At 43.3% G+C, this 25547-nt stretch overlaps 1 protein-coding gene across 4 annotated transcripts in view; it reads right to left on the bottom strand.

The window, feature by feature from the left end:
- Window positions 1-25547, bottom strand: part of NEURL1 (neuralized E3 ubiquitin protein ligase 1) — a 157625-nt gene that overhangs the window by 39336 nt on the left and 92742 nt on the right. For all 4 annotated transcript variants that reach the window (XM_057421005.1, XM_057421002.1, XM_057421004.1 and 1 more), the window contains 2 exons: window positions 23612-23853; window positions 19204-19525 (listed from right to left, as the gene is read on the bottom strand). In XM_057421005.1, the coding sequence (XP_057276988.1) occupies window positions 19204-19525; window positions 23612-23713 (424 nt within the window). In that variant the 5' untranslated portion in view covers window positions 23714-23853. The remainder of the gene's footprint in view (window positions 1-19203; window positions 19526-23611; window positions 23854-25547) is intronic.

Below are 25547 nucleotides of genomic sequence, written 5' to 3'. Positions count from 1 at the left end.
TGTCCTACCAGATAGAAAGCAGATACTACCCCATTTCCCCTCATAAAGCAACCGACATGCATCAGAAACAAGAAGCAGCAGTTATTAAACTCAAGAGAACCATCCCCTTCACCTCTCTGAACTTCATCCAGCCTCAGCGTTTCCTAAAACTGAAAGAAAAGATGACACTGCAAAATGTCTTACATAAATTTTGCCCTCCCAGGAGCCTCCACAGCCAATCCAACAGGTCAAAGTACCTAAAGAAACCAGATTCTTATACGATTTCTAGCCCCCACTTCCAGATCTCAGTGATTACAGAAGATGCAGCCAGCATCACCCTTGACAGGTCCCTACCACTGCAGCAATTACATGCTCAAATTTTTTTGAGTGCTTGAGCTTCTCCCAGGAATCCTCCAATATTTTTCAGTGAATTGTGGATAGGGAAAAGCCAGACAGCAGCAACAGCAGGAAAACAACCTTGATCTACTCAACTTCTACTAATTCCTTAAATTCTCAATGTCTGCACAAACATATGTGGATAAGAGAGGAAACCCATGTGCATCCCCAAGTCTTGAAGCCACCAGCAAACCAGCATCTTCATCTCCAATGTGAAACCTTGCTCAGGGCTGGCTGGAGACCTTCAGTTCAGCACAGGCCACTCCAAGAAACACATAAGGTGGAACAAGGAATTTTAACCTCAACACTTGGCAGAGCAGTATCCTAGCTATCTAAGCTTACACAATAAATACAGAACAATTTAACTTTTCCTGCTCCACTGGAATCCCAGAGGTGCTTTTGGGAATCCACTGTGCTCCATGCTGTAATGCCAGGGCACACAGGGATGCACATAGGGAACAGTGGGCAGAGGTGCTGCTGCCATGGTACACAGAGGGGCGAGCACCCAAGTATTCGGATGCTTTTGTCCTTTACATCCACATGGACTCAGGGGCAGGAGCTCCAAAAGTGCATACTTCCTCCTGGTATTTCTGCTTCTCCCTGTTTCCATCAGGGCCAGGAATAACAGGAGAGCGGGCTCTTCCCCAGCCCCTCCTGGTACTGGACATGGCCAGCGGCATAGAGTGGGGGCTGAAGAACACGCTTGAGTTACTGAGGCAAATGTTTTCTGGTGTCTCTGGATGTTCCAAGTTAAGCTCAGACTGCACTGCACTTAGCTTGCATGTTATCCAAATTAGTCCAGCAGGGCCTAATCCTGATGAATAGTTGGGTAGCTATTAAAATTGTTTTCCTTGAACTGCTAAATGGAAGTGTGAGGGTTTGATGCTTGAGCTAGCATTTAAAATGGGCTCAGGTAATCAAAACATCAGATTGGAGTGTGCTGGGGGGTTTGGAGGAGCTGAGATTCAATTCAGCTTTGAACCTTTAATTTATTACACCAAGCAATTCCCAGCCCAAATAAAATTAGCCCTGGTCCCTTACAGAGACTGGTTGGACCTGATCACACGGGTTCACACGCTAGCTGCTTACGCCTTTTTGGTCAGCAGTGCTTCTTGTGCAACCTAAGACCATCTGTCTGTCATTCTGTCATGCTACCTTGGAGTGCCATTTGGGAAGAAACACGTCACTGGTCATCTCATGCTGAAGACATCCAAGACGCCAGCATCCAGGATTGCAGGTTTCTGTTTGTCCAGGCAGCAGGCACCCAGTACAAATTTAGAGCAACAAATGGCATAAAGCCAGCTCCAGTACCTGCAAATTGTTTTCCTGCATACATGGCCAAGCTTCAAACCATTATTGGAGAACAGCTAGTAAATATGATATTCTGCCTAAGTGACCATGGGTAGTTTTTACCTGTCACACACAAGCAGTGCAGATGCACAGCAGAACAATAGATAAACACGCTAAATGCATTATTTTTTTTCTGCTGTACTAATTTGATCCAGGGCCTCTGGCATGGGTCATGGTGGGAAAGTCAGTGAAGAGCTACCGAGGAGGTGATAAGATGCTGATAAAATAATTGGTGTAAAAGTCACTGTGCAGGAGGAGCCAGCTGGAGGATGGAGAGCCCGTGGGTCCCGCATGCTGCTGTTGTACCTATCCCCCACCACTCTGATAGTGGCGTATGTGGGAACAGGCCCATAAGGATAGAGCCCAAACCATACAGAGGTGGAGGATGAATGGAGGGAAGCTGACCTCAGAGCAGCTTGTTTCCTGAGCATGGCAGGGCTGTGTGGCTCCCCAGGCAGAGCTTCCCCCTGAGCACCACTGTATCAGACTGGTAGGTGGGACAGGCAGCTCCAGCAAGCTGAGCAGGCACTGAAGCCACATGGCTCTGCATGCTTCTGTCCAGAAACAGCAGAAAAACCTGGCTTGCTACATCCAAGCAGATGCATATTTCATGAGGAACAGAAACACAATTTGGGCGTTCCAAGCAAGTAAAACGGACTGTATATTCATGTGCATAGAGGCAGGCCTGCTGCAGGAAGAAAGCCGTCAGATACTGAGCCTCACTGATCTAGTTTACTGAGCAGACAGAGAACAAGCTATAAAGGACTCCTCTCCAAGCCACATCCCTACAAAGAAGCCTATACATTAAAAAAGAAAAAGGAAGAAGAAAAGAAGAAACCATGGTCTGAGCTCAGCCAGTGATAGGCACACTTCACTAATTGTAGCTATTCTGGAAAACACCATCCTGGGCTTAACGTGGCCACAGAAGCAGTAAATCAGTAGTGCTCCTTTGTGGCAGTCCTAGGTGGCTACGGAGGCAACACGCATGCTAAATGCAAACTTGACAAGGAGGAAAGGCTTGTTTCTATAACAATAGCCACGTAAAACCATTTGGTACCAAGCCTGACCCCTGCTAACAGTCTAACCTTCACACTTGCTACAAAAACTAATAAAATAGCAGCAATTTTTAATTCCCAGAATGTGTACATTTCAGATAGCCTGCTGTTGTGTAACACAAGGAGAGCAGCAGCACTGCAGGGGCTGGACAATAGGTAATCCAGGAGTTAACTGAGAACAAAGGGATAAGAGCCACAGGAAGAATGTCGATAACATGCACAGATCTGATGCACTGAGTAAGAGCTGTGACTCAGGCTTCACCTAGGGACCAAAGATGATGCAAAGATGTGTTAAAAGCTTATCATTTCTCCTTATTTAACCTTCACTGGATTCATCAGGACAGTGCACGCCAGATAAGGGTGTTCTGTGTGCCCAGGGGAACTGAAGTCCAAGCACTGTGTGGGGCTGACAGGGATGCATTAGGAAATCTGGAAGCTGTGTGGGTTACAGGGCACTGTGTGAATGCCTTTGGTACCCAATGCCAGCTATGGGGATGGAGCTCTTTTCTTTACAGGTGTGGGTGGTTTGAGATACTCTGTGCCTTTGGGAGAGCTCCCATGATAAGCCACAGGTCAGGCACAGCAAGGCAAGGAGGGCTTTTTCAGCTCTCCCTGCTCTGATTACTGATGGATGAGCTGCAGGGGCAGCCCCACATCACAGCCCATCACCCTTGCAGCCCCTTGAGGGACAAGCCAATCACATACCTCCAGCATAGCAGCTCCCAGAGCAACAGCCCAGCCATCCAGCTGTGCGGCACGCAGCTTCAGCATGCCGTGGCTGGGGGAGCATACGGCGCGAGCCAGTTGTGGAGCCTGACATTCAATGAGACTTGACAGGTCCCAATGAGGTCTGCACGCAGAGAGAGAGCCCGGGGCCCCCAGGCCGGCGACAGCGCCTCGACTCTGCCCAGCCCCAGCACGCCCAGGGCATGTGGGATTCAGCATTTGGATCGTCTCACAGCAGGCTGGCAGGGACCCAACGGCATGAGCATCATCCCGTCTGCAAGAGCACAGGGCTGGCTCGCAATGCACTTTTACCCTTAGCATGAGGGTGGAAGGGGGAGATGCACATGCAGGGACATTCTTCACTTGTCACACCCAGGCTCAGGCTGTTTCTTTGCAATCACCTAAAGGTGAGGAGGAGTTGAAAAACACTACACTGACAGCGCTGTCGGAGCTGCGGATTATAGGGCCTTCCGCTCCGCACCAAGCAAACACTCTGGAATGGTTTGGACACGATAGGTAAACAGTGTCAGGCTTGCTCAGCAGGGAGACATTTGTATTTAGATGTTATAGATAAGTGGTGCATATTTGAGACATCTGAAAGTTATTATTCCAGGCAGTTTCTAAACAGAGAATCACAGTTGCATAGCCCCTTAACTCCGAGTTGACAGGGAGGATAATGATTTAAATTATTGTTAAACATAGGCTCTGTTTTAAGTGGATGGAATTCAACATCATGGTAGGTTTGGGGGAATGGGGGTGTATTACAAAACACATTTCCAGTTGCCGGAGCTCCAATCCATGGGAGCTTCTCCATCAGCACCGAGCATCACTATTCATGCTATGAAAATGGCAGCTGTAAAGATCCTCAAAAGGCAATATCACCCAGCTATTTTCTGAATCATTACCTCTCCCTCTAATTGCAACAACTCTGATTAAGAGAAATTCCTTTTTGAAAGGAAAACAGAAAGTTTTCACAGACTGTAAGACAGAGTTCATCAGTGAATCGTAATTGTTTCGCATAATGTTTTTGAATTACAAGTGATTTATGCTTCCTTGAGTTCAATGAGGTTGTGTTTATTATACTATCACTCTGTTTTTAACATAGATTATACTGATTTGTTCTTCATTATAAGTCATTTGAAACCCAATTATTAGGTTGTATTAAATCAGAGTACCTTTGTTTCATCTGTGAGGAGTTTGCTTCCCAATGTTTCAATGTACAGCTGGTCCCCCTGCACTCTGCTTCCACCAGGCCCCCTCACCACTGCAGACACTCTCCCCAGACACCGCCATCAGAGAAGGGTTTTAACCCCACCATAAGCTGCCTTCTGGCACACCAAAGGTTAAGTGTGATGGCACACACTGGCTCCATACTGCAGCCTTCCTGCAGGCAAAGCTCCAGCAAATACAAGCCCATCTCTTATGTGGAAAGGAGAAAGGGAAGGAAGAATTAATTTCTTGCTTATTTAGCATCTCATTGTCTCTTTGTGTCACGAGCAAGCTCCCAGGCAGTATCTCGAACCTGCAGAATCCTTGTTTCCCAAACAGGTAAGTCACAATAATGCAGGCAAGAGGGTTTCATCTCTGCTCATAGCATGAAGATGAAATTGGGCCTAAAAATACCCAAAAATCTCACCTTGTCACTTAAAGGAAATTACATGGCTGATTAATAATGGATGAGCCTCACAAAGGCCACCCATTCTTCTCAGCATACCGGCATCTTATCCTAATTATCCTCACCAATAATACCTCAAATTGTTTGGAAATTTTAGGTGAAATTGAGTTCACTCACCTAAGCTTTCATAACCATTGCACCTAGCAGGGCAGGCGCATCACAGCACAGCCTTTGGCATATGCAACACAATGTAAAATAGAGTCATGAAACAGTAACTCGTGTCTCTGCCAGAAACCCACTCACAGGGCACTGAAGCCAAAGATAAGGCACTTCTGTTGGACTGGTAGTTTGGCTTGCACACTTTAGCACATGAGGAGTCCAACAACTCAGATGCATTGAAACCCTCGGGAAGAAAAGTGGTATCTCTGTCCTGCAGAAAGGAGGCACTTGTGTCATTTGTCTCAGAAAGATGAGAAATCTGAGCCTGAATTGGGAGCTGAATCCTTTACCACTGAAATTAAGGATGGCTTTTTGTCTCTTACTGTTAACCACTAGTTATTGATCTGATGTACTCACACCAGTGTATAAAGGCTTTCCCCTGAAGGCAGTGCTTGATTGTTTTTCCTGCACAATTAAATCCTAATAAATATTCTTCCCTCATGAAAGCAATAGGCTAATCTCTGCCTGGGCTTCTTTTTTCTCTTTTTTTCCCTCTTTTCATAAGAAAAATGAAATAAAAAGAAAAAATCCTAGAGCTTGGTAGGGAACAAAAAACCCAAGTATTTAATATCAAGTGAGTATTAAATACTGCCTTACTTGAAGAACCCAAGAGAGACACTTCCAAAGGAAACTGCAGCATTCAATAGAAAACATGGAAACAGCTCCTTAGTCTTCAAGCTGAACATTGAATTTGTGCAGAGACAAACTTCATGGGGCAGGCACAGGGATCTTGCCTGCCTCCTGTGACTTGCAAGAAGCAATGCCTGCTCCTTCCTGCAGCCCTTTCAGTTACTGCTCAGTCAACAGCACATCTTTCAGATTAAGCAAAGGTACAAAGGCAGTGGAAGCAGGATTTCCTCCTGCATTTGCTTTCAGAGTCAGAGTGCTGTGTAAGAAATGGGAAACTTTTTCATGCCTCCAAACCCCTCCTAATGACAGCACAACCCAACACAGAAGAACAGGCTGGTAGCTCTTCACTCTTTCAATGGGCAGCTAACATGGCCCTGGCCTCCAGACATCAAATCTGAGACATGAATATGTATTCGGGAGAAAAAATGAATTATAAGGGCCCCAAAGATAGTATTTCCCCCTTATTTTTCATTCTGGTCTACTTCCAGTAACTTCAGATAAGCTACCCATTTATTCAGTTGAACCCAAAAGGATTCAAAACCTAACTACCTGAAACATTTCATGAGAGTCCATTTTTGACAGAAAATCTCAGTGCGATATGGCCAGTCTGAAAACCCCTCACTATTAAGTTCTCATGTCCTGGCACAAGCTGATAAAGCCACTGTGTTCCCTGCTTACCTGTGAACCAAGATTTACTGTTTCCAGATAAATGAATCTGTAATTTCTGTAGTCACTTTTATGCTACAGAGCCAGCGTGGACTCAACTACCTGATGATTGGAAACTGCAACAGTAAAACTGGTCTGGGATATTCTTTAGTGTCACCTTTTCCATGTGTGGCATCGAAGGCCAGAACAACAGCCGGGTGTCCAAACAAAATCACTGCAACCTCTACTGCCCAGCTCCACTGCAGTAAGAAAAAGGATATTAAATATGGAGACAGGGTTGCAATCAGCCTTTCTGAGGAAATAATAACCTGGGAAATTCTGACTCATGCTGATTTGTGATCAAGGACTGTGACTGAGGTACCAAAAAAAGGAATTGAATCAGATTTTCATGGCTGTGTCAGAATGAATTAATTCTCATCATATAACTGGAAAAGATTTAACATCACAGAAGCATTTTTAGAATGACAGCAGGATATGGAGGCTGTGGTAAAGAAGAAAACATGATTATTGGGCTGGAGAGACTGACAGTGAGAAAAGATAAAAAGAACTAAATATACCATAAAATAATAGCTTGGTCAAACAGCTGCCAAGAGGAACATCCTGAGGAGGGAAAGCAGTAAGCATCTGGGACTGGTGGCTACGAAAATGCCCCACACAACACTTACGCCAGAATAACCAACAGTGACACATCTGCAGGAGCGATGGTGAGGTTATCTTTAGGTCTATCTAGAGCAGTTTGAGAAGCCCCTATCATTCACTGCTGGTTTTATTCATCATGGCTGCCTGGGTTTCGCTAGTGGCCACCATGTACTGCTGTGCCTATCTCAGAGAAAGGCTGAGATACATATTTTTTCTCATTTTTGTGGTTGCCAGCAAAACTCTTAAAGTAAATCAAATGTCAGCTGAGCTCACTCTGAATCTACTAAATGAATGTCAGGCTATTTAAATTCTAAACTCTTGCCCATAAAAATAGTCAGGTTAGCATAACTAGTCTTTTTTTTTTAGCCATGTTTGCAATTAATTTGCATTAATTTTCTAGGTTTTCCATTGTAACTAAACCCTCCCCAGGAAAACACTGCACTCAGTATATATTTTAAAGAGGGTGTTGTTTTTTTCCTCAGCCAAACAAGCTGCTTGGATGAGATGCTAGAGATGCTGCTAAGTGGAAGATTAGACTCTAATGCAAAACTCAATAGACAGGAGTTTATTTGGCAGCACAAACAGAGACTGTGGAGCGTGAAAACCTCACTACAAAGTACTGACAAACAAGAGGGTATCTCCTCTGTCCTCAACACAGCCTGCTCACCTTCACCCAAAACACCCCTGTGATAGATCAGTCAGTGTTTGTTATTAGCAGAAGACTTCTATAATAAATTAACTATATGATGAAAAGAGCCATTGCACAAAGAGGAATAGGTGTCATCAAAAGCAGAACAAAAAGACACCAATCTAATTTGGGATGTAAGAAGCACATCTGACTCAGGTACCACGCCATGTGTTGTTTTGCTCCTGTATCTTCATGATCCCATTTGATAGAGAGAGTGTCAGTAGTATGTACTTGACCTGATAAAAGAGCTCACTTATCTTTAAGGAACATACCAGGCATCCACAGTGACCCATGCAAAACAGTTCAAACACCCTGTGTTGTCCAGATAAAGGGGAAAAAAAAGGAAACCAGAGCCTTTGGGTTATGAATTACCAACATAAAGTCTAAACAAGCCAGTGATTTACAAGTGTAAACTGAACCTTGTTTAAGGGAAGAAAGGGACGGTTTCTTTCCCATCAATATAACCTGATCTCTCTTGGCCAAACCCGTCCTTCTTCCATTGCTTTCAAACAGCAGTTCGCCCTGTTTCCATGTTTTCATCTCCCTGCTCCCCTCATGCTTCTGCACCCCTTCTTAAATATTCCTGCACAGAAACTAGCCAAGAAAAGCAAACATTGCGGGGAGGCAACCTCTCTACAGCCCCTCCAGCTTCAGCAGTGTGTTCCAGCCTCCCCTGCTCATGCTCATCTCTCTCCTCCTCTTCTTCCTCCTAAAAGAGTCTTTGCTGTTCAGAAAAACCATTAAGCACAGAGTCTAATCCCTGCATAACCACTGATTACTGATTAAGCACAGACCATGGGTTTTGACCTAGCAAGCCCTGCACAGAACCCAGCAACAAGCAGATGGCAAAGAAAAGGATCCAGCAAAGCACTTAAGCACATGGCTATCTTTAGGAATGTGAATTAACATACTTACTCAAGCATATACCTCATTTTTGGCATACCAAATACAACTACATATGCATAAGAGGTGGTTAAGTAGTTAACCATCCTGTTGAATTCAGGCCCTGCAGCCTATGCAGTCTTCTGTTCTGAGCAACTGAGAAAGGGTAATCTGCCTATACACACCTTTAATAACAGTATTTTGCTTCCCTCTTGAATTTTTCCTCCATCAGTTTGTTGATTTTTGGTTTTTGTTGGGTGGGGTTTTTTAGCCTGCCAACATAGAGCACCCTCTGCTTCACCATTACGTCGTTACTTTGACACTTTGGAGCTTACCTCCTTTTCATGGAGCATTGGTCTTTTAGGTCTCACATCCAAAACTGAAGTACTAGAAATTATCATACAAATAGCCCTAATAGTGATTATGGACTAAGACTGAATTATTTATGTATTTCTCGAGTGAGTCAATTAAGCTGAGTTGAAATTGCAGTCCCTGCAGCTCTGCAGTGAATTTCTCCATCAGTTCGGTTTTCTTTCCAACTGTTTCTAGCACTGACCTTCAGCATGAGGCCAATTTCTCTCCACCTGGCCAAGCAGTGTTACAGTCACGATCTGCAGTTTCTACCATGTTAGGATGGAAGCAATAAAAGAGCAGTTTAACAAATAAAGGCAACATCAAGGCTTGTCTCAGATATGAGCATACTCCAGCGTACAGAGCCATTGAATCAGATCCAGCTACAACCAACCAGGCCTACAAACAGGGACAGAAGCCAACAGGACCAGTGTTTTTGTCTAAAAGATACTTGCACACAAGCAAAGCTGGGATAACAGAGCAGCCTGCTGATGCCTGTGAAAGGCTCAGGAGAGCGATGGCTGCTGCCTACAGGCAACAAAGAGGGCAAAAAAGATCAACCAGGGAAACACCACTGCAGAATGAGGAGGGAATGCAAATGATTACGGAAATACATTGAATAAATTGTTATCGGTCTCCTGTTCAAGTAAACACATGGCTCTGAGGTGCTGGAGTCGCCCAAACTCAGGCATTCAGAGAAAGAAGGAACACTCTGCATTAAAGATTTTGGAAGCTGCAAATCTTTTCGTGCAAGTGCTGTGGTATTTACTGGTGTGGTACCGGAGCAGGAATAGGATTATTGGATTCTACAGGCTTTTTCCCTGGAGTGGTCTTTATCCTCTTAAAAGAGGATAGAGCAATTAAACATTTATTTTTTTCCTGAAGAGCATTAATTGTCTGTGGTCACACCAGTGGCAGATGCATCACAAGAGATTTTCGTCTTAAGTACACCAGCCACAGCCAGTGGCACAAGATTTGATTCAGTGACCAGCAAGCTGATTTATCTTTTATCTCTAGCTACAGTCTAAAACTTTACCAATCCCAAATAAGTTTCACTTCAAAATCTAATAGGAACAGATGGAATAGAAATTTCACTTAAAATATTTCTGTAAAGATCTTTAACCTCGAAATTATTCAAATGGATGAGAATCAAAACTTGTCAATGACTGGACATACTGTTCTAGCCTGTGTACGTGGAAATGCTTCATACAAACTTCACAAAGTTCTGCCAACAGTACCCTGCTATAATTCCCATAACAACAGGAAGAAGCACTTAGTGCATGTCAGTAAAGGGGATGATATTTTCATCATAGCAGAAACATGTAATAGAATCACAGAATGGTTTGGGTTGGAAGGGACCTTAAAGATCATCTCGTTCCACTCCCCCTGCCATGGGCAGGGACACCTTCCACCAGACCAGGTTGCTCAAAGCCCTGTCCACCCTGGCCTTGAACACTGCCGGGGATGGGGCAGCCACAGCTTCTCTGGGTGAGCTGTTGAATGTCTCACCACCCACATGGTTAAGAATTTTTCGCTGATATCTAGTCTAAATCTCCCCTCTGTCAGTTTAAAGCCATTACCCTTTCTCTTATCCCTACAAGCCCTTGTAAAAAATCCCTCTCCAGATTTCCTGTCAGCCCCCTTAGGCACTGGAAGCTGCTTTAAGGTCTCCCCTGAGTCTTCTCTAGGCTTAACAACCCCAACTCTCTCAGCCTGTGTTCATAGGAGAGGCACTGCAGCTCTCTAATAATCTTTGTGGCCCTCCTCTGGACTCACTCCATCAGGTCCCCATCCTTCTTATGTATTTTCCTGGACAGCCCTGAAGTTGCACTTTATGATTTATACAGACACACAGTCATATGCATTGCATTTTGTACACACCAGAAGAGTCACGTACAGCTGGTGAATAGAGAGACTCTTTCTGTTTATGAAATCCCAATTAATATCTTTGGCGTAAATAAACAAATGGATCATGCTAGCCCATGTATTAGCATCATGATTTAGTGTGAAACTTGGTGTCTGTCCTGGTAGCAGGTGAGGCACAACCTTACGCATTACACATGGACAAGAACTTTTTGATGCAAGAATACACCGAAATTTAGCAATAGTTAATTTGATAACAAAGTCTGGTGAGTGTTTAATGCTGTGGCAGGCAGCACTGCACACTTGACTGTCTTCTGAGTCAGCATGAGCAGATGATACCACCTGCATTTTTGCCATCTTTCAGCCACTTGTGAACAGTTACACAGACCTCAAGAGGTTCACTTCTCATGGCCTGGACAAAGGTCCATGGAAGCAGAGGTCCTAGCTTGAATCAGCACAAATTCCCTGAATCAGAATGTTTTGTTTTCTTTGAGACTAGCCCACCAAGGTGCAGAGGAGATTTTGCTGCTCAGTGTTTGGCCAAAGAGAAGTGATGAATGAGCAAAAACCCAGGGCTGGATTCTGCTCACAGTGAAAAACCAGAGTGACTCCGCCGGCGGCTGCAAGATTAGGCTGGTAAAACTGAGTAGAGTTGGGCTACAGGAAGGATTTCCAGACTGAGCCCAACAACAACAGCTCTGCACATACCGCTTGGAAAAAAAATTAGTGGAGACTTTGGAGTACAAAGGAATCTCATTTTTAGCTCTGTTGCTGATACGGATGGGATGGAAAAGCCAATTTAATTTTATTAAAGGTGTCAAACTTTTTAACAACCCAAACACCTACAGGGACAACAAAATCATATCCTCTCTCCAGTAAATTGCACATTCAGCAGCTGTGATACCAATTACACATTGAAATGACAAAGTGCTATCTCACACCAGCAGAGACATACGGTACAGAATCAGTGTTTAGTTTTATCATATGAGCAATGTTTAGCTGTCATCTGTCATAGAGGCTTAGGGGAAAGGGCCTCCACAGCCAGAACAGCTGGAATTGCAAGATTAGCACAATAAATTGTTATACTTTTACCACATCATCTACTCAATTCACATCCAAAACTTACGTCCAGCTCCAACTGTCTCACACGACAGTAAATGCACTCTTTTTATCAAGCTATCGCTTTATGAATGAAGAGGAATTAACTTTCAGCATTAAAGCCAAAGGTTTGTACAGTTTAAACTGTATTGCTGAATATTTTGGAGAAAGGAATTAAGCAGGCTGCAAAGATTAATTCCCTGTACCAACACATTCTCTCCACCTTTCTTTTTAAAGACATTTATTACTTACAGAATTACAACAAGAACCACATTAGACAAGCTAAGAAAATGTACAAATATATGCAGCATTAAGTATCAATTAAGAGAATGTATTTTTGGAATAAACAGCATAGTTATATTTTCCTAATGGTTTAAATCAAAACCACCAAAATATTTACTAGCATAAGGAACTCTGAAATGTTTCCCAAAAGAATACACTGCTCCATTAGAGGTGTGTTATTATTCTCTAAGGCCCTGACTATACTAGATACTACTGTAACTAACTATAGCTGTGTAATAAATTCAATATATGTTCAACTATTCCTGTAGTTTATACCTTCAGTAGAAGTAAAGGAAGGTCAAAGCCCTTTTAATTGGAATAACTCTTTCCAGACTACAGGTTCCACACTTCTGCTAAAAAATAACAACACTTAGCAAAGGCAAAATAAACTTCTTAGTGTAAACCGGCAGTATCCACCTCCTTAAAGCAACAGACAAATAAATCATCATAACAAATATTTAATGTGAAGACATCACCTTTTTAACTCAGGGGCCTACCTCTGCAGTGTCAGAATCTGAACTACAGCGTACACATAACCATAATGTAAACACCACTTAAAATTGTCAGAGTCTTCATATTTCCATAGGCTTTTATGGGTAACATGGAAAATATTACTATATAGCCCTTATTGCCTGTGTTATAAATGATATTTCAGCCTACCAGAACGAAAGCAACTTTATAAAGCACATTTATTTTTCTAGTGGTTATTCTGTTTTGTTACAGCCTTCATTTTCCTCACGCTGGGCAATAACAGCCAGACTAATCCTTCTTAAATTTATTCCTATTCAGGCTCACTTGCAGGCTCTCCTGACACCAGTGTGGTTATTTTGTGGATATAATGTGCCCAATGGCACATTGAGTGCCACATTTTGCCCTTTCTCTTCACCTGTAGCAATGCCTCAGCTCCACAAGCAGTCCTGCTAAGGCAAAGGTGGTTCAGGTGAGAGCAACAGGCTCACCAGTGAGCACCACCAATGAAATATAAGTAACGCACAGAGCATCTGCGCAATTTTGTCATTCAATACCTCATCAAGACCCAGTGAAGCCTGAAATGCTGATCCCTCAGAGCCTTGTTTTACTTGATATCTCACTGGTGTTTGCCATTCACCTGCACAGCCTGACCCCCCCAGCACAGGCAGCTTGGGCAGTGGAACAGGGGAAGTGCTGGGGAGATGCTGCCCTCCCCTGCAGGCCAACCCAGTCTCCTCGGCACAAATTCTCTGCTGTTTACAATCAAACACAAAGAGAAGGGTAAAAAAAAAAAAAAAAAGGAGCTGCTGCATTCCCATGGCCGAGTTCTGGATTGCTTTAAAGTGCTGTGTCCAGCATCCTTATCATCGTAAGGAAGACAGACCTAAAGGACAGACGGACCTTCAAGAACAAGGGGCTGCTTTTGGGCTGTGAGCTAACTTTCGGGTACCTATCACATCCCTCTAGAGATGCTAAGGCAAACCAGGGATTAATTGGAATGGCAAGAGATGAATTATTTATTAAACTGGTTTCTCATGTTTAGCCGCGTTAGAGAGTTCCTGCAGCTGCCATAGAGACAACAGCTACAGACAATAAAACTTTATGAACAATTTGAATTTGCTTTCCCCTTAGGAGATACAGAAAAACAAGGACAACTGACTGTTTGCAGGTCGTGTGTATCTTGCCTTCATTAAGTAGGGCTCTGTTTAAACATGTATTACTCTTTTTCATCAGATAGTCACAGACTTCCACAGAGAGGGTAAATAGTTTACAGCTTCCACTTTCAACAATAGACTATAAAAATACACTGCGGTCATCTTTGATTATCCAATTTTGTTTAGTGCAAAGCATTCGCTGCAGATCAGTCTGCTTATTTGCATGTGTCAGAATAACAACAGAAATGGATTCCCGTGGGCAATGGAAAATGAGTTTTGCACTTGGAAAATAAAATTGTAATAACCACATGGTAAAACTGCAGATGCGGGCGATAAATAAGATTTATCATCAGTCTTATACCATTCACACCTGAAATTTGCCCATAAATCCACCTCATTTGAGGCTTATTTAACGTTTCCTCGAAAGATGCCCCAGAGCTCGAGATTCAATTTACATAAGAACTGAGAGGGATGAAGAAAGAAAAACATGTTTTCTTCTTTCCTACGAAGTGTGAAACTTCCTTGTCAAATATACACCAAGATGAGTAAATTTCCACCCATGGCCAATTTACATTTTGACTTATTATGCTTTGCAAACATGAAGGAGTAAGAAGTGAGGAAGGGGAACTGGAGAAATGAAAGATTTTCCAAATACCCAATATAATATACAGCACTGCCAGTTAATTCTGCTAGGATATCTATATGTATTTGTGAGCAAAGTACATATTTATACTGTTTCTAATTCAAGTAAATGTAATACATGCACATTTAATGTAGATGCATGTAATTTTTTTCCCAGTTTGCAAGGTCTTCACATTTTTGTCATTTACAAGAGGTGGTGAAGCTTTGCTTTCAACAGGTGCCTCTCAGTTTTCCAATCTAAATAAAGTTATCCTTGTTTTCCAAATCTGTGCTGGTAAAAGACCAAGATAACTTTGAAATACTACATGAATGAAAATACAGATGGATGGGAAGAAAGCGTGAACAGCGTAATAAACAGTAAAGGGGTTTGGCTGTTGACCATATTAGTAATGAACAGGACTAAGGAAACTGAATATACAGCTCCTCACTGTCCCACTGGAAATACAGGGTAGGTAGAAGGGTATGCTGAAATCGTTTCTTTGCAGTCCCATTTTTCTGTACTTTTAGAGCATGTTGTGCTTCGAAAGACAAGACACTAGATGGTAGAAGTAGACAATCTTCATAGGTCTTGTCCAACCTTAACCATTCTGCAATGCTGTGCCGCAATGCTTCTGCCAAAAACAGTGGGGCAATTTTCAAACAGGCACCATACAACAAGAAAACCTGGAATTTCCCACCAAAAGCTATAGGAAAATGCTGAAAAGACACATATACCATAATGTACACATCACTGAGGAAAGCTGCACCCTTGCTGTCCTTCAATGAGTCCACAGAAAGCACACATAACACTTCTTAGACTATGCCAGGCTCACTAGCCAAGTGCTTGAAAAAAGCAGGTTAATGTGAGACACCATTTGGTTCCCATGAGCTGCCATCCCTCCTTCAGGGCTCTGAAGACCACAAGATTTAAACAGCTGGTCCTTTTTTTGATGCTTTATTGTGGCAGTGAGGCAGCAGATTGCTTATATTCCATTTTTCTCGGACTCTTTTTGAAGTGTGAATGAGTATGCATGTATGTTGAAGTGATAACATAAGGACAAGCCACATTTCTAGTAAATACTACTTTAAATTACCCTGGAATGTAAAAGTGCACTTGTGCAAAACTAGCTGCCCAAAAAGGGAAGCAGAGCTGTAAACCATCCTGCCTGCAAATTGAGCATGTCAGCAGGAGAGTCACTGTATAAGGGCATGTTTACAGGTCACACAAGCCTGCATCTATGCTGAAACTCATGCCCTAAAACACAGAACATGCATGCACTCAATTGCAATAACCTCTCCCATGCAGGACATTACACCATGGCAGGAAATCAGCTGAGACCTTGTGGTCAGAGGAGACCAGGTTCCTGGGTGAATTTAAGCCTTTTCATCTCTGTAACATGGGTAGAGGCAAGGAGAGAAAAGAACAGCCTCTCACCTGTGACCAAGCATGTTAGCACTGTGACCCTCACTGCTGAAGCCACCTTCAAGGTGGATTTAAGCCAGTATCTCATTTTGACTCACTCCAGTAGCAACAAGCAAGACATGGTCCAAACTTGGTTCTGAGCTCCCCTTGGCTGAGATGCAGGGGACCACACAAGCCCTTTTACCTGTTTCAGAACAAAATCAAGCAGGCAAAGATGTTGCTTAAAGGGCTTTGCTTCTGAACGTCAAGCAGCTGGACCCAGGAACATCTGCGACAGCCACATAAACCTGTGTACTGGCAGCAGTAATGACATATGGGTAATTATTAGTAAGGCTGATGCTATGGGTAAAGCTATAAACAGAAGGAAATGAAAAATTAAGGTACAAACCAGCTGTTTCTCTTTCATCTACAGACGCAATTTAGTGGTGCCAGAGTGTTATGCAATGCCTGATGGAGAATGTGGCGGACTGAGCTGGGCAACAAGGCTGATGGCGTCCCTGAATCAGGTAACACTGCTGATTTGCCTCAGGCAAATCATTTAATGCTTCCAAGGCTTTGGACCCTGTTTTGTTCAAGTCTCTATTTTATCTGTAACACAGGAATCATGTCACTAGACTTGGTCATTTCCCTGCTTTATTGGGGACACATCTAGCACAGATAAGTGAAACAAAAACATGAAATTTTTGAAGTTGTAACTTTTGGGATCATAAAAGCACACTGTGCGTTTCCCTATAGAGCTGGGATCTTGCAGTGACACAAGATTTAACTGCTGCACACCTTTGGGCAAGTCTGATTTTGGAAGTGAAGTTACATTCTTGGGAGTTGGGAGGGAATAATTCTGCAATAAACAAAGACTGCCACAAGATATAGTAAAGCTTTTGGTGAGATTTTTGAGTGAAATACACATAAAAGCAAATGGAGGCAATGCAGAGGTGCAGTATGAGCCTGCGACCCTACAGTCATTTGGAAAACAATGAAGTTCAGGAACAAGGAACATGTTTGGGGTTGGGAGGAGATAAATCATTGAACTGGAATCTGAAATACTAGGCTCTTCTGTTCAACATACTACTCTAGCATACCCAGCCTCCATCAGATGCCCTGCATGCCATACCAGGCTGAATTCAACCATATGTTTGTAGCTAAGCTATGAAATTCATTTGTCAAGTCCTGGGAGTTTTTGGCAAGTTGTCCTGTACTATATGTGTGGTCTGCTACACTAAAACAGGAGTGCAGAACATTGCAGTGGGTATGCCTATAGAATCCAAAGGCAACACAGCCGATGATTTCCCTGCTCTGACTTTTAGTGCTGTGTAATAATGAATGAAGATAGAGAGGACTCAAGTCAAAGACATTTCAGCACAGTTTCTAGGCTTAAAGCCTGCTGAAGACTGCTGGAACAAGCTATAAATACATATTTGAGCTCCACGCCAACTGTGTAAATTCAGAAGCTGCCTGCTTTATTCAGGGACTTTATACCCACCAGAGAGTCCGGAGCCTGTAAGACGAGAGGCAAGTCAGTGGCTGGCAAGAGTCACATTTTCCTTGTGAAAGGGGATGTGGAAGATGCTAGGACAATGCAGGGGTGGATGATGGATAGGAAATACTTTCTCATGTATTTTGAAAAGAAACACATAATCCAGAGTTATGGGCCACCATTAATCAGGCCCAGAGGTGCCAAATCTTGCAAGAACAGCCAGAGGACTTGGCGTCATTTGTAAGCTATTCCTAACTGACCCCTTATTGTGATATTTGCTCAAATTCTAGATCCCAGTTCAAATATCACCACCTTGGCCTACAAACAGTTGCCTAGTGGCTCTGATTCACACTGATTCACAACTGAAGATAAATCTTTCTGCTCCGAAATGAAAGCAGAAAGCTGCTGACAAATTCAGTTCCTCTGTCTTGTGCAACCTCGGACCAGTAGTTTTTGCAGCAAGAAGAGATCAGCCCTCTTTCTTCAACTGCTGAGCCCACATCCTCTTCCCTGCCATGTAGGTTGCTACAGGCAGTTCTGCCACCATGTTTTTTCCTACATGCAGAAAGGAGGCAGAACTGTCAGAAAGAAGCTTCGCGACATTTTTTGATAATAGCATGAAGATTTCTTTTTAACAGAGTTAAACAACAGGCTGCATGACAGGAAAAAGCCAGGATCTCTCAGCCTAGCAAGATCATTTCATCTTCAGAAGGCCTTTCAGCTCATGAAGGTGACCAGGTACCATCTAACCTTTTCCGTAGTGAAAACAAGAGCCATGAAACTACTGCTACATGGAGAAGAGCTGTTGTTTCCCCCCCTGGTGACAATGCAAATCCAACTCTAAGGCTGCATGCTGACACCTCTAGTCCCCCAAGCAACCTAGCTGCACCTTAAGTTGGGTTCTTGGAGACTCTTTTCAGTTCTGCTAAGATGTACAAACTCAAATAGCCCAAACCTCGACAGCCTGCACATTTGGGGCTTGATTGAGTCCTTGTGAAAGCCAAACTATCTCAGTTTCAGCTGAGGATGACAGAAGACACAGGCACTCAGCACTCTTCATCCTCCAATCCCAAATGTTTATCCAACCTTCAGGCTCTAGAGGACAAACCTAACTCCTCTGTGAAAGATGCATCCAGGCAAAACCAGCCACAGTTTCTCCCAGGTAATTTGCAAGATATTAATGTTTCAAATTTTCCCATTAAACCAGACAGAAAATCATAACAGTGCCATCCAGGAAGGATTTATCCATAACATGTAAAATGCATTTCCCCCTTTTGGCATAGGGAAAGCAGCAGAAGAGATAAAAAGACAGTTTGCAAGGTATATGCCACACTCCAGACTATGCTCTGACAGAGCAACATCTCTGAGCAGAAATCCACCTACAGATGGCTCCTAGTGCTATACTATAGTGGTTGTTTCCCATCTCCCACTCATGTTATATTTATGTGCTAAGTTTCAAACACCCAATGATCCAGGCTGAGGTCATGGGATGCTCTGGGGAAGATCAACTGCTATTTCCCTGCTCCTGTCCCAGCACAGCAAGGGGGGTGGCAGCATCAGGCTGGCCTTTCTATGGGGATGAATTAGCATCATCCCTGTGTGTTTAGTCCCAGGTACTCACCTAAGAGCTGCACTCCACGGGTGAGTCCATAGACATCGATCAAAGCCCAGAGAGGCTCTGCTGTCCTCACCCCACTGAAGAAGAGCATCGCAGCGGAGTCATTCACCCGATAGAAAACCCGTCCCTTCTTGTCCACCCAGAAGGCTATGATGTTTCCCTCATTTGCAAACTCTTCTGGCAGAGCCTTGGCCCAAAAACCACTTTGGGAAACCAAGTCAGGGCACGCATACTTCGGCAAAGTGTCGGGGTTAATCCTCGATGGATCCTTGGAAGTAAACCCAAGCCGAAGAGCCCCACTCCAGCAGCACTGCTTTTTAGTGATCTGAAAAGATAACAACAACAATAACAGCATTTGGCACTAGAACATCCATTTACACACTACAAGGTTTATGTCATCGAGCACAGATGGCCACTGTGCAGATGAGCCCTCTAGATTTAGGAAATATTTTACCCACTAAACACCGCTGTAGCTTTTTCAGTTGCAAGCAGTAATGCTGCACCCTTAGGACGCAGTGTACATAAAAAAAAGGAAAATCAAATCTATGCAGAGAGGTGAAATGTAATTACAGCTGCATGATGACTCACTTCTATTTCTAGGGTAACTCCTTTCGGCCTAAGAATCATCCTCTCACAAAATATGCCAAAAATGGCCATAAGAGCTTTCATCTCAGCACCTGCAGCAGCAGAGCTCCTTCCCCCTAGTGCTCACATGATGGGATCTCTTGTGACCTGAGGGAAAAACACTCGCTCCAGAAGCACAGTCACCACTACAGGGGTTTTCTGGGTTTCCCAGCCAACTAAAAGATAGTCTTACCCCATTTAGCTTGTCAGATTGGATGAAGTCACAGCCTCACAGCAGAGAACATGTGTGTGGGAAAGCACAATTTAAAGTATTTAACTATGTTAAATACACAATTCGGAAGCAACAATAGATGTTGTCTTACGATGGGGAGAAACCTATTTATCAAGATACGTTGCACACACCTGCACCCCCCGGTCTGGGGTCAGGAACATCTGTTATAGTCATCTGGAGCCAGGACAGTTCTTGCATGACAGTTGGCACATGGTGTTTCTGTTTGCGCACTGAATCTGAAGCAAACACGAGAGCACTTGAGGTAGCCCTCTTCCATCAGAACATTGGCAGCCTCAAGCAATTTCACTCTTGGCTCAGGACAGGACCAGAAACATGGATGGTACCACCTACCAGATGTCACACAAAACTTGCTACCTTACTGTAATTTCTTGCTCTGACAATGTGCAATGGCTCAGATGAGTGGCATTGCCAAAGACTGAACTGGCCAGGATTGTAGGATTTTGTCCTCAGATGCATGGCAGCAGCCCCTTCTATCCTAATTTGGAAACCCAAGGTTTTCACCAAGGGATTGGCCAAGACATTTTCTCTGGTCTTCTGAATTGTCTTCTAGTCACATTTATAAATATTGCATTTTTCTTTCACATGTTCCTTTCCAAGGTAAATCTGGAACGTGTGCCCTTGGGGGCACAACGATCTCACAACAAAGATATTGTTCAAAGCCTAGAGATTTCTATTTATAATTAAACTATTGGAGAAAACTCAGAGCTTCAGCAAAAATTCATCAACAGAGTTCCTCAGTTAAGCCAATGCTGCTCTTTATCCCTACTCAGTCCAGCCAAGCACCTAAACTGTTTACATGAAACACTTGAGCACTGACCTCAGTCCCAGGAACCATGGGAAGGTCTTGCCTGTGGGATGGACATGAGGGTGGCACTAAAAAGGACTGAAGCAGATTTGCTCTTTTGTATGTCTAGCCAGGGATGGAGTGGGATCATGCATGTCCCCAGTGGAAAGGGGATGCATGAGGCATGCATGTGACAAAATGGGGAATACACACACACTCCAAGAAAAAGCCTGGTTTATTTATTGCAGCAAATTTACTGAAAGACCTAAAAGCTTTTGGGTCTGAGATAAATATGGCCTCATTGTTATTTGTACAATTTACTCTTTCACAGCCTCTTGCCAATACTTCACAGCAATCACAGGCCACATGAAGTAAATATTCATATGGTAATTGAGGCTGTACATGTTCCATGTATTAATCAGCACCTATAAACAGTTCTCAATACAGCCTGACCACAGGCAAACTAATATCCAAATTAAAATCTAGTATAAAGCCTGCCAAGAATTAGACATAACTGGACAAAGAGTATACAGTTTTGCTAAAAAAGGCAATGGTTAATGATGGACTAAATTCTCTTCAACAGCCACTGCTAGCAGAAAAGCTTGGGAGGTCTACTGGGTACCAGAAGGGAAGGGGAATCTGCATCCACACTGCTAAGCTATGGCTGCTTCCACAGATTCAGACTTCTGCTCTTTACTGCCTTATGCCACTTTTGACAACCTCACTCCCTAGCACTCCCTAAATTACATGGAAAAAACATACTGGGATGTATATCTTAGAGGCAAAGAAAGGAAATCTGGCAGCTTAATGGCATTCCCAAAGCCGCAAAGCAATCTCAGAATAAAACCTGGGATACAGTACCAAATAAACAGAATGAAATCTCTTCACTTCTTTCCTCTAGTTTTCCAAAAGGAATTCAGACTTTATAGGACCTGAATGACTGGGTTCCTGGCTAGTCTTGCTGGTAAGAAGGTTTCAGATGCCATTTTCCACAGGCACACACAATAGCAAGGCAATTGCAGGATGAAATTATCAGAAAAGTCAAGATGTTTTTACATTTCCACCCATCCCTAGAGTACAAATTTTGCTGAAGCCCATTTATTGCTCCTGTGAGACCTTCCTATTGGACTCAACAGGAGCTCTGCTGATAAATCCCTTGTGCAGATTTGCGTGTGTATTTTTCACATATATTAGATACAAGCTAAAATCCTAAAATATACAGTAATAAACAAGTGCAAGTTTCCAGAGTTAGCCTGTTTCAGAACGAAGAAGAAATAACCCTGAATCCCTGCCTAAACCACTAAACCCACTCAAATCTTCGATGGTGTTTTCAAAAATGAAACACTGCTTTCATCTCCACCCAAATAATTTTTTGTGGTTGTTTGTCCAGACTTCTGGCCAACATGGAAAAAAATCCCACTAGGCAATGTGAGTGAGTCCTGCTGGGTTTCTAGGCTGAATAGAAGTAGCAAGAGCTCCACAGGAAACATAAACCTGTAGGAGGTATTTTCTATCTATGGGCCCAAGCCTGATAACGCTGTATATTTTCAAAAGGAGGCATCTTCCTCATTTCTTGCTCCTTTGCTGGCCGTAAGAGAAGAGGCAGGGAAGGCTGATTCACTGCTGTAGGTCCCAGACTCACGAGATACATGCAGCTAAACCTCCTGGAAAACTCCTTGTGCATAAATGAAGGATTTGCAAGCCGATCTTTCAACTAAAGTTGCCAAAGATGACAACTTACTTTGTGCCAATGAAAGGCATGAAATCAGCTATGAACAGAAAAATGCAGTCCCACAAACTAGAGGGCATAAAGATCAGAAAGTATCTGTGGATTAAGTTTGAAGTGCCCCAACCTCCTAAAAAGTGTTTCAGTTCCTAAGAGGACTGATGAATTTCTTCACTGGGAAGTTGTCATGCTGTCTTAAAGGAGCTGAACTTTCCATGCCAACTGCAGCACAAGGGGTGCTAACTCCATCCTCCTGGTTACCACAGACACAAAGGAAGTGAAATCCGCCTCTGCCAGCAAGAAAAATGTGATGCCTGCAATGTTCTCTCTTCTGACCTTAATGCTATCAGTGGACTGATTCAACAAAGCAGTCAGCAGACCTCCTAGAAAGATACTTTTCTTGCAACTAAGATGACAACTGTGACAGAACTGACTGCCTCTTTCATCCTTTCAGCCAAACCCTCTTACCTTCCCTGCTAAGCCTATGAGCAAGCACCTTCACTTCCAGGTCCCTTTCACCTCTTATCTTTCGGCTTTGGAGAGGCTGACTTCCACCTCCATGAGACCAGCCCTCACTGTTTGCCTTGTTTACAGGAAGAAAAGGGCTTGTTGTGGAACTGAATGCATAACTACTCACCTCACCTCAGCCCATTCATGCAAAGCCTAGAGGACACACTGGCTAGAGAGATTCTGAGGCTGCAGTATTTCCAAATGAGCAATACAACCCTTTTTTCTTGCTGTTTTCCATGCAATCTTAATCTGCTGTTTCTTTTCAAACGTCAAGATAAACTCTTTCAGAGTATGGATTTCACTTTAGTCCCCAGTTTCTACAGCAGTCTGTACCAATGACTTCAAAAACTATGGTGACAAAAGCAAAAGTATCAACAAAGACCACAGATCTTTAAGGCCAAGATCAGCCTATTATGCTTTTCGATGAAGGGCTAAACATCTGGTGCAAGCACCAAAGCCCAACATCTATTCACAGCAGCTTCCATGGCAATGAGGAGAGGTATCATTTACTCACCTTAAGCCTGACTTGTTCATAAATAACAATGGGCCTGTTGCTGAAGGTAATGGCGTTGCAGAAGCTAGCCTGGCGCTTCACTGCCTTCTGTGTCGTGTCCATGATGATCTGGGATCCCTTTGTGTGAGGATGGAAAAGCAGAGGGCTGATGGACAGAGCTCCACACTGCGGGATGGGGAGACAGTGCTTCTGCTTGTGGTGGCATCGGTGGGAGGAAGTTGAAAATGACCCACCTATGGAATCTGAAAGGAGAACGAGGAAAAAAGGGTTTCACATCTGCTTTGAGTAGACAAAATTTTCAGCGCAAAAATAAGCAGGAGTACTTCAGAGGGAAGCTACAGATAAAGATAAAAGTCAGTCAAATCCCTACTTTGTGTGTTACTGTGGGTTTCTAGAGCATCTGGAATAATAAAAGGCTACGAGGATACAAAATGCTCCCATCTGTATAGAGCACAACATGGAGATCACAGCCCAGGACTGAAATCACAGGCCATCATGAGGCCACACATTGGAAAAGAAGGAAGAATTGGTTCCAAAACTGGAGCAAAGCACATGTGAAGCTGCTGTATCAAAGTTGTCACACTTTGGGAGAAATATTCCACTTCTAAGGAATCCCACACAACTTGACCTTTTATCTCACTCCTCCTTTGCAACAGCACCTCCATTGATCCTTGCCTCCATGTGTCTTTGGATGCTGTCCTATCCGCCCATGCTAAGTGCCAGCTCAGGCACATACATTGCTTATTTATACTCAAACACCACTCAGCAATAACCCACCTGGATCCCTCCACCAACCACCATCCATTTTCCTCTCTCCTCCATAGATGGGAACCTCAGCTGAGTTCCCACTTGTCATGAAGGTATTGATCAGCACACTATAATTATGGTGAGGAAAGAGAAGTGGGAGAAAGGCTATGAGGCAGAGAGGAGATTACATCTTTCTCTAACCAAGGCCCTACACAAACAGTCAATGCACAGCTTTGTTCATGAACAAATGGATGCAGAGTTTCTTTTCAGTAGAGAGCCCGCAGCACTTCAAGCACAAAACAATCATTATACCAAATGCAAGTTGTCTGCTTCCTTTTCCTTGTGTGCATATACACACTATATTATGCACATACGTTTGGGAGGACATACTTATAGATTTGGAAACAGAGTATCAACAGAATAAAGGATTATTCAGCGATAGACTCAAGAATGCAACAAAAGTAAGTATGACCTTAACAATGTGCCAATTTGTGCTGTAAAGATGCATGACTAAACAGTATGGTTATAAACATCTATTTCTCAAACATACAAACTATAGAAACTAATTATGTGCGTTCTTCATGCAAATTATTTGCTGACAGTTACGTCTTCATATAACTACTATAAAATAATGCTGACACCTCTAATGTAATTCTTTGTAATAAAAAGCCTGGACTTACTCCTCCAAGCCTTTGGGGTAGTTTTAGCTTGTAGCTACATGAAGTTGTAATGGCACATCAATAGGGTGAGCCTGAATAACTACCAACAGAATATCCTGGTTTTTGAAGAGAACTTTTTAATTCAGCTTCAGCATCAGTCACTTCAGCCTTCTCATCTCCTTGCTGGTTTTAGCTCCCATTTTCAGCAACAGTATTATCACTTCAGAACAGAGCAGCAAGGCTAGACAAACAGGGCTGTTACTTTTAAATGCTTTCATTAATGGTTTTAAGGGAGAGAGGAACCCACTGGGAGCTATTTGACGCTAAAAATCTTGTGGAATGTAAGTCATCTTCCTTCGCCTGCTCCCACCACACACAGGAGAAGAAATAAGGAACTTGACAGGGTGAAGGGAAGGTCAGGATGGAGTAGCTCGCGTGAGTCTGACCTTTTCCCTTTGGTCATGCTACTGACATGGGGCAGTGTATCCTGCCTCTCCCCACACCCCAGACCAGGTGGTCAGAAGACAACA

Source organism: Pezoporus wallicus, unplaced genomic scaffold, assembly GCF_028554395.1.
Source record: "Pezoporus wallicus isolate ANWC-B61680 ecotype Strahan unplaced genomic scaffold, APGP_CSIRO_Pwel_v1 contig_3365, whole genome shotgun sequence".
In the NCBI taxonomy this organism is placed as follows: Eukaryota; Metazoa; Chordata; class Aves; order Psittaciformes; family Psittacidae; genus Pezoporus; species Pezoporus wallicus.
The sequence above is the reverse complement of the archived record's forward strand: the minus strand, read 5'-3'. Positions and strand labels throughout refer to the sequence as shown.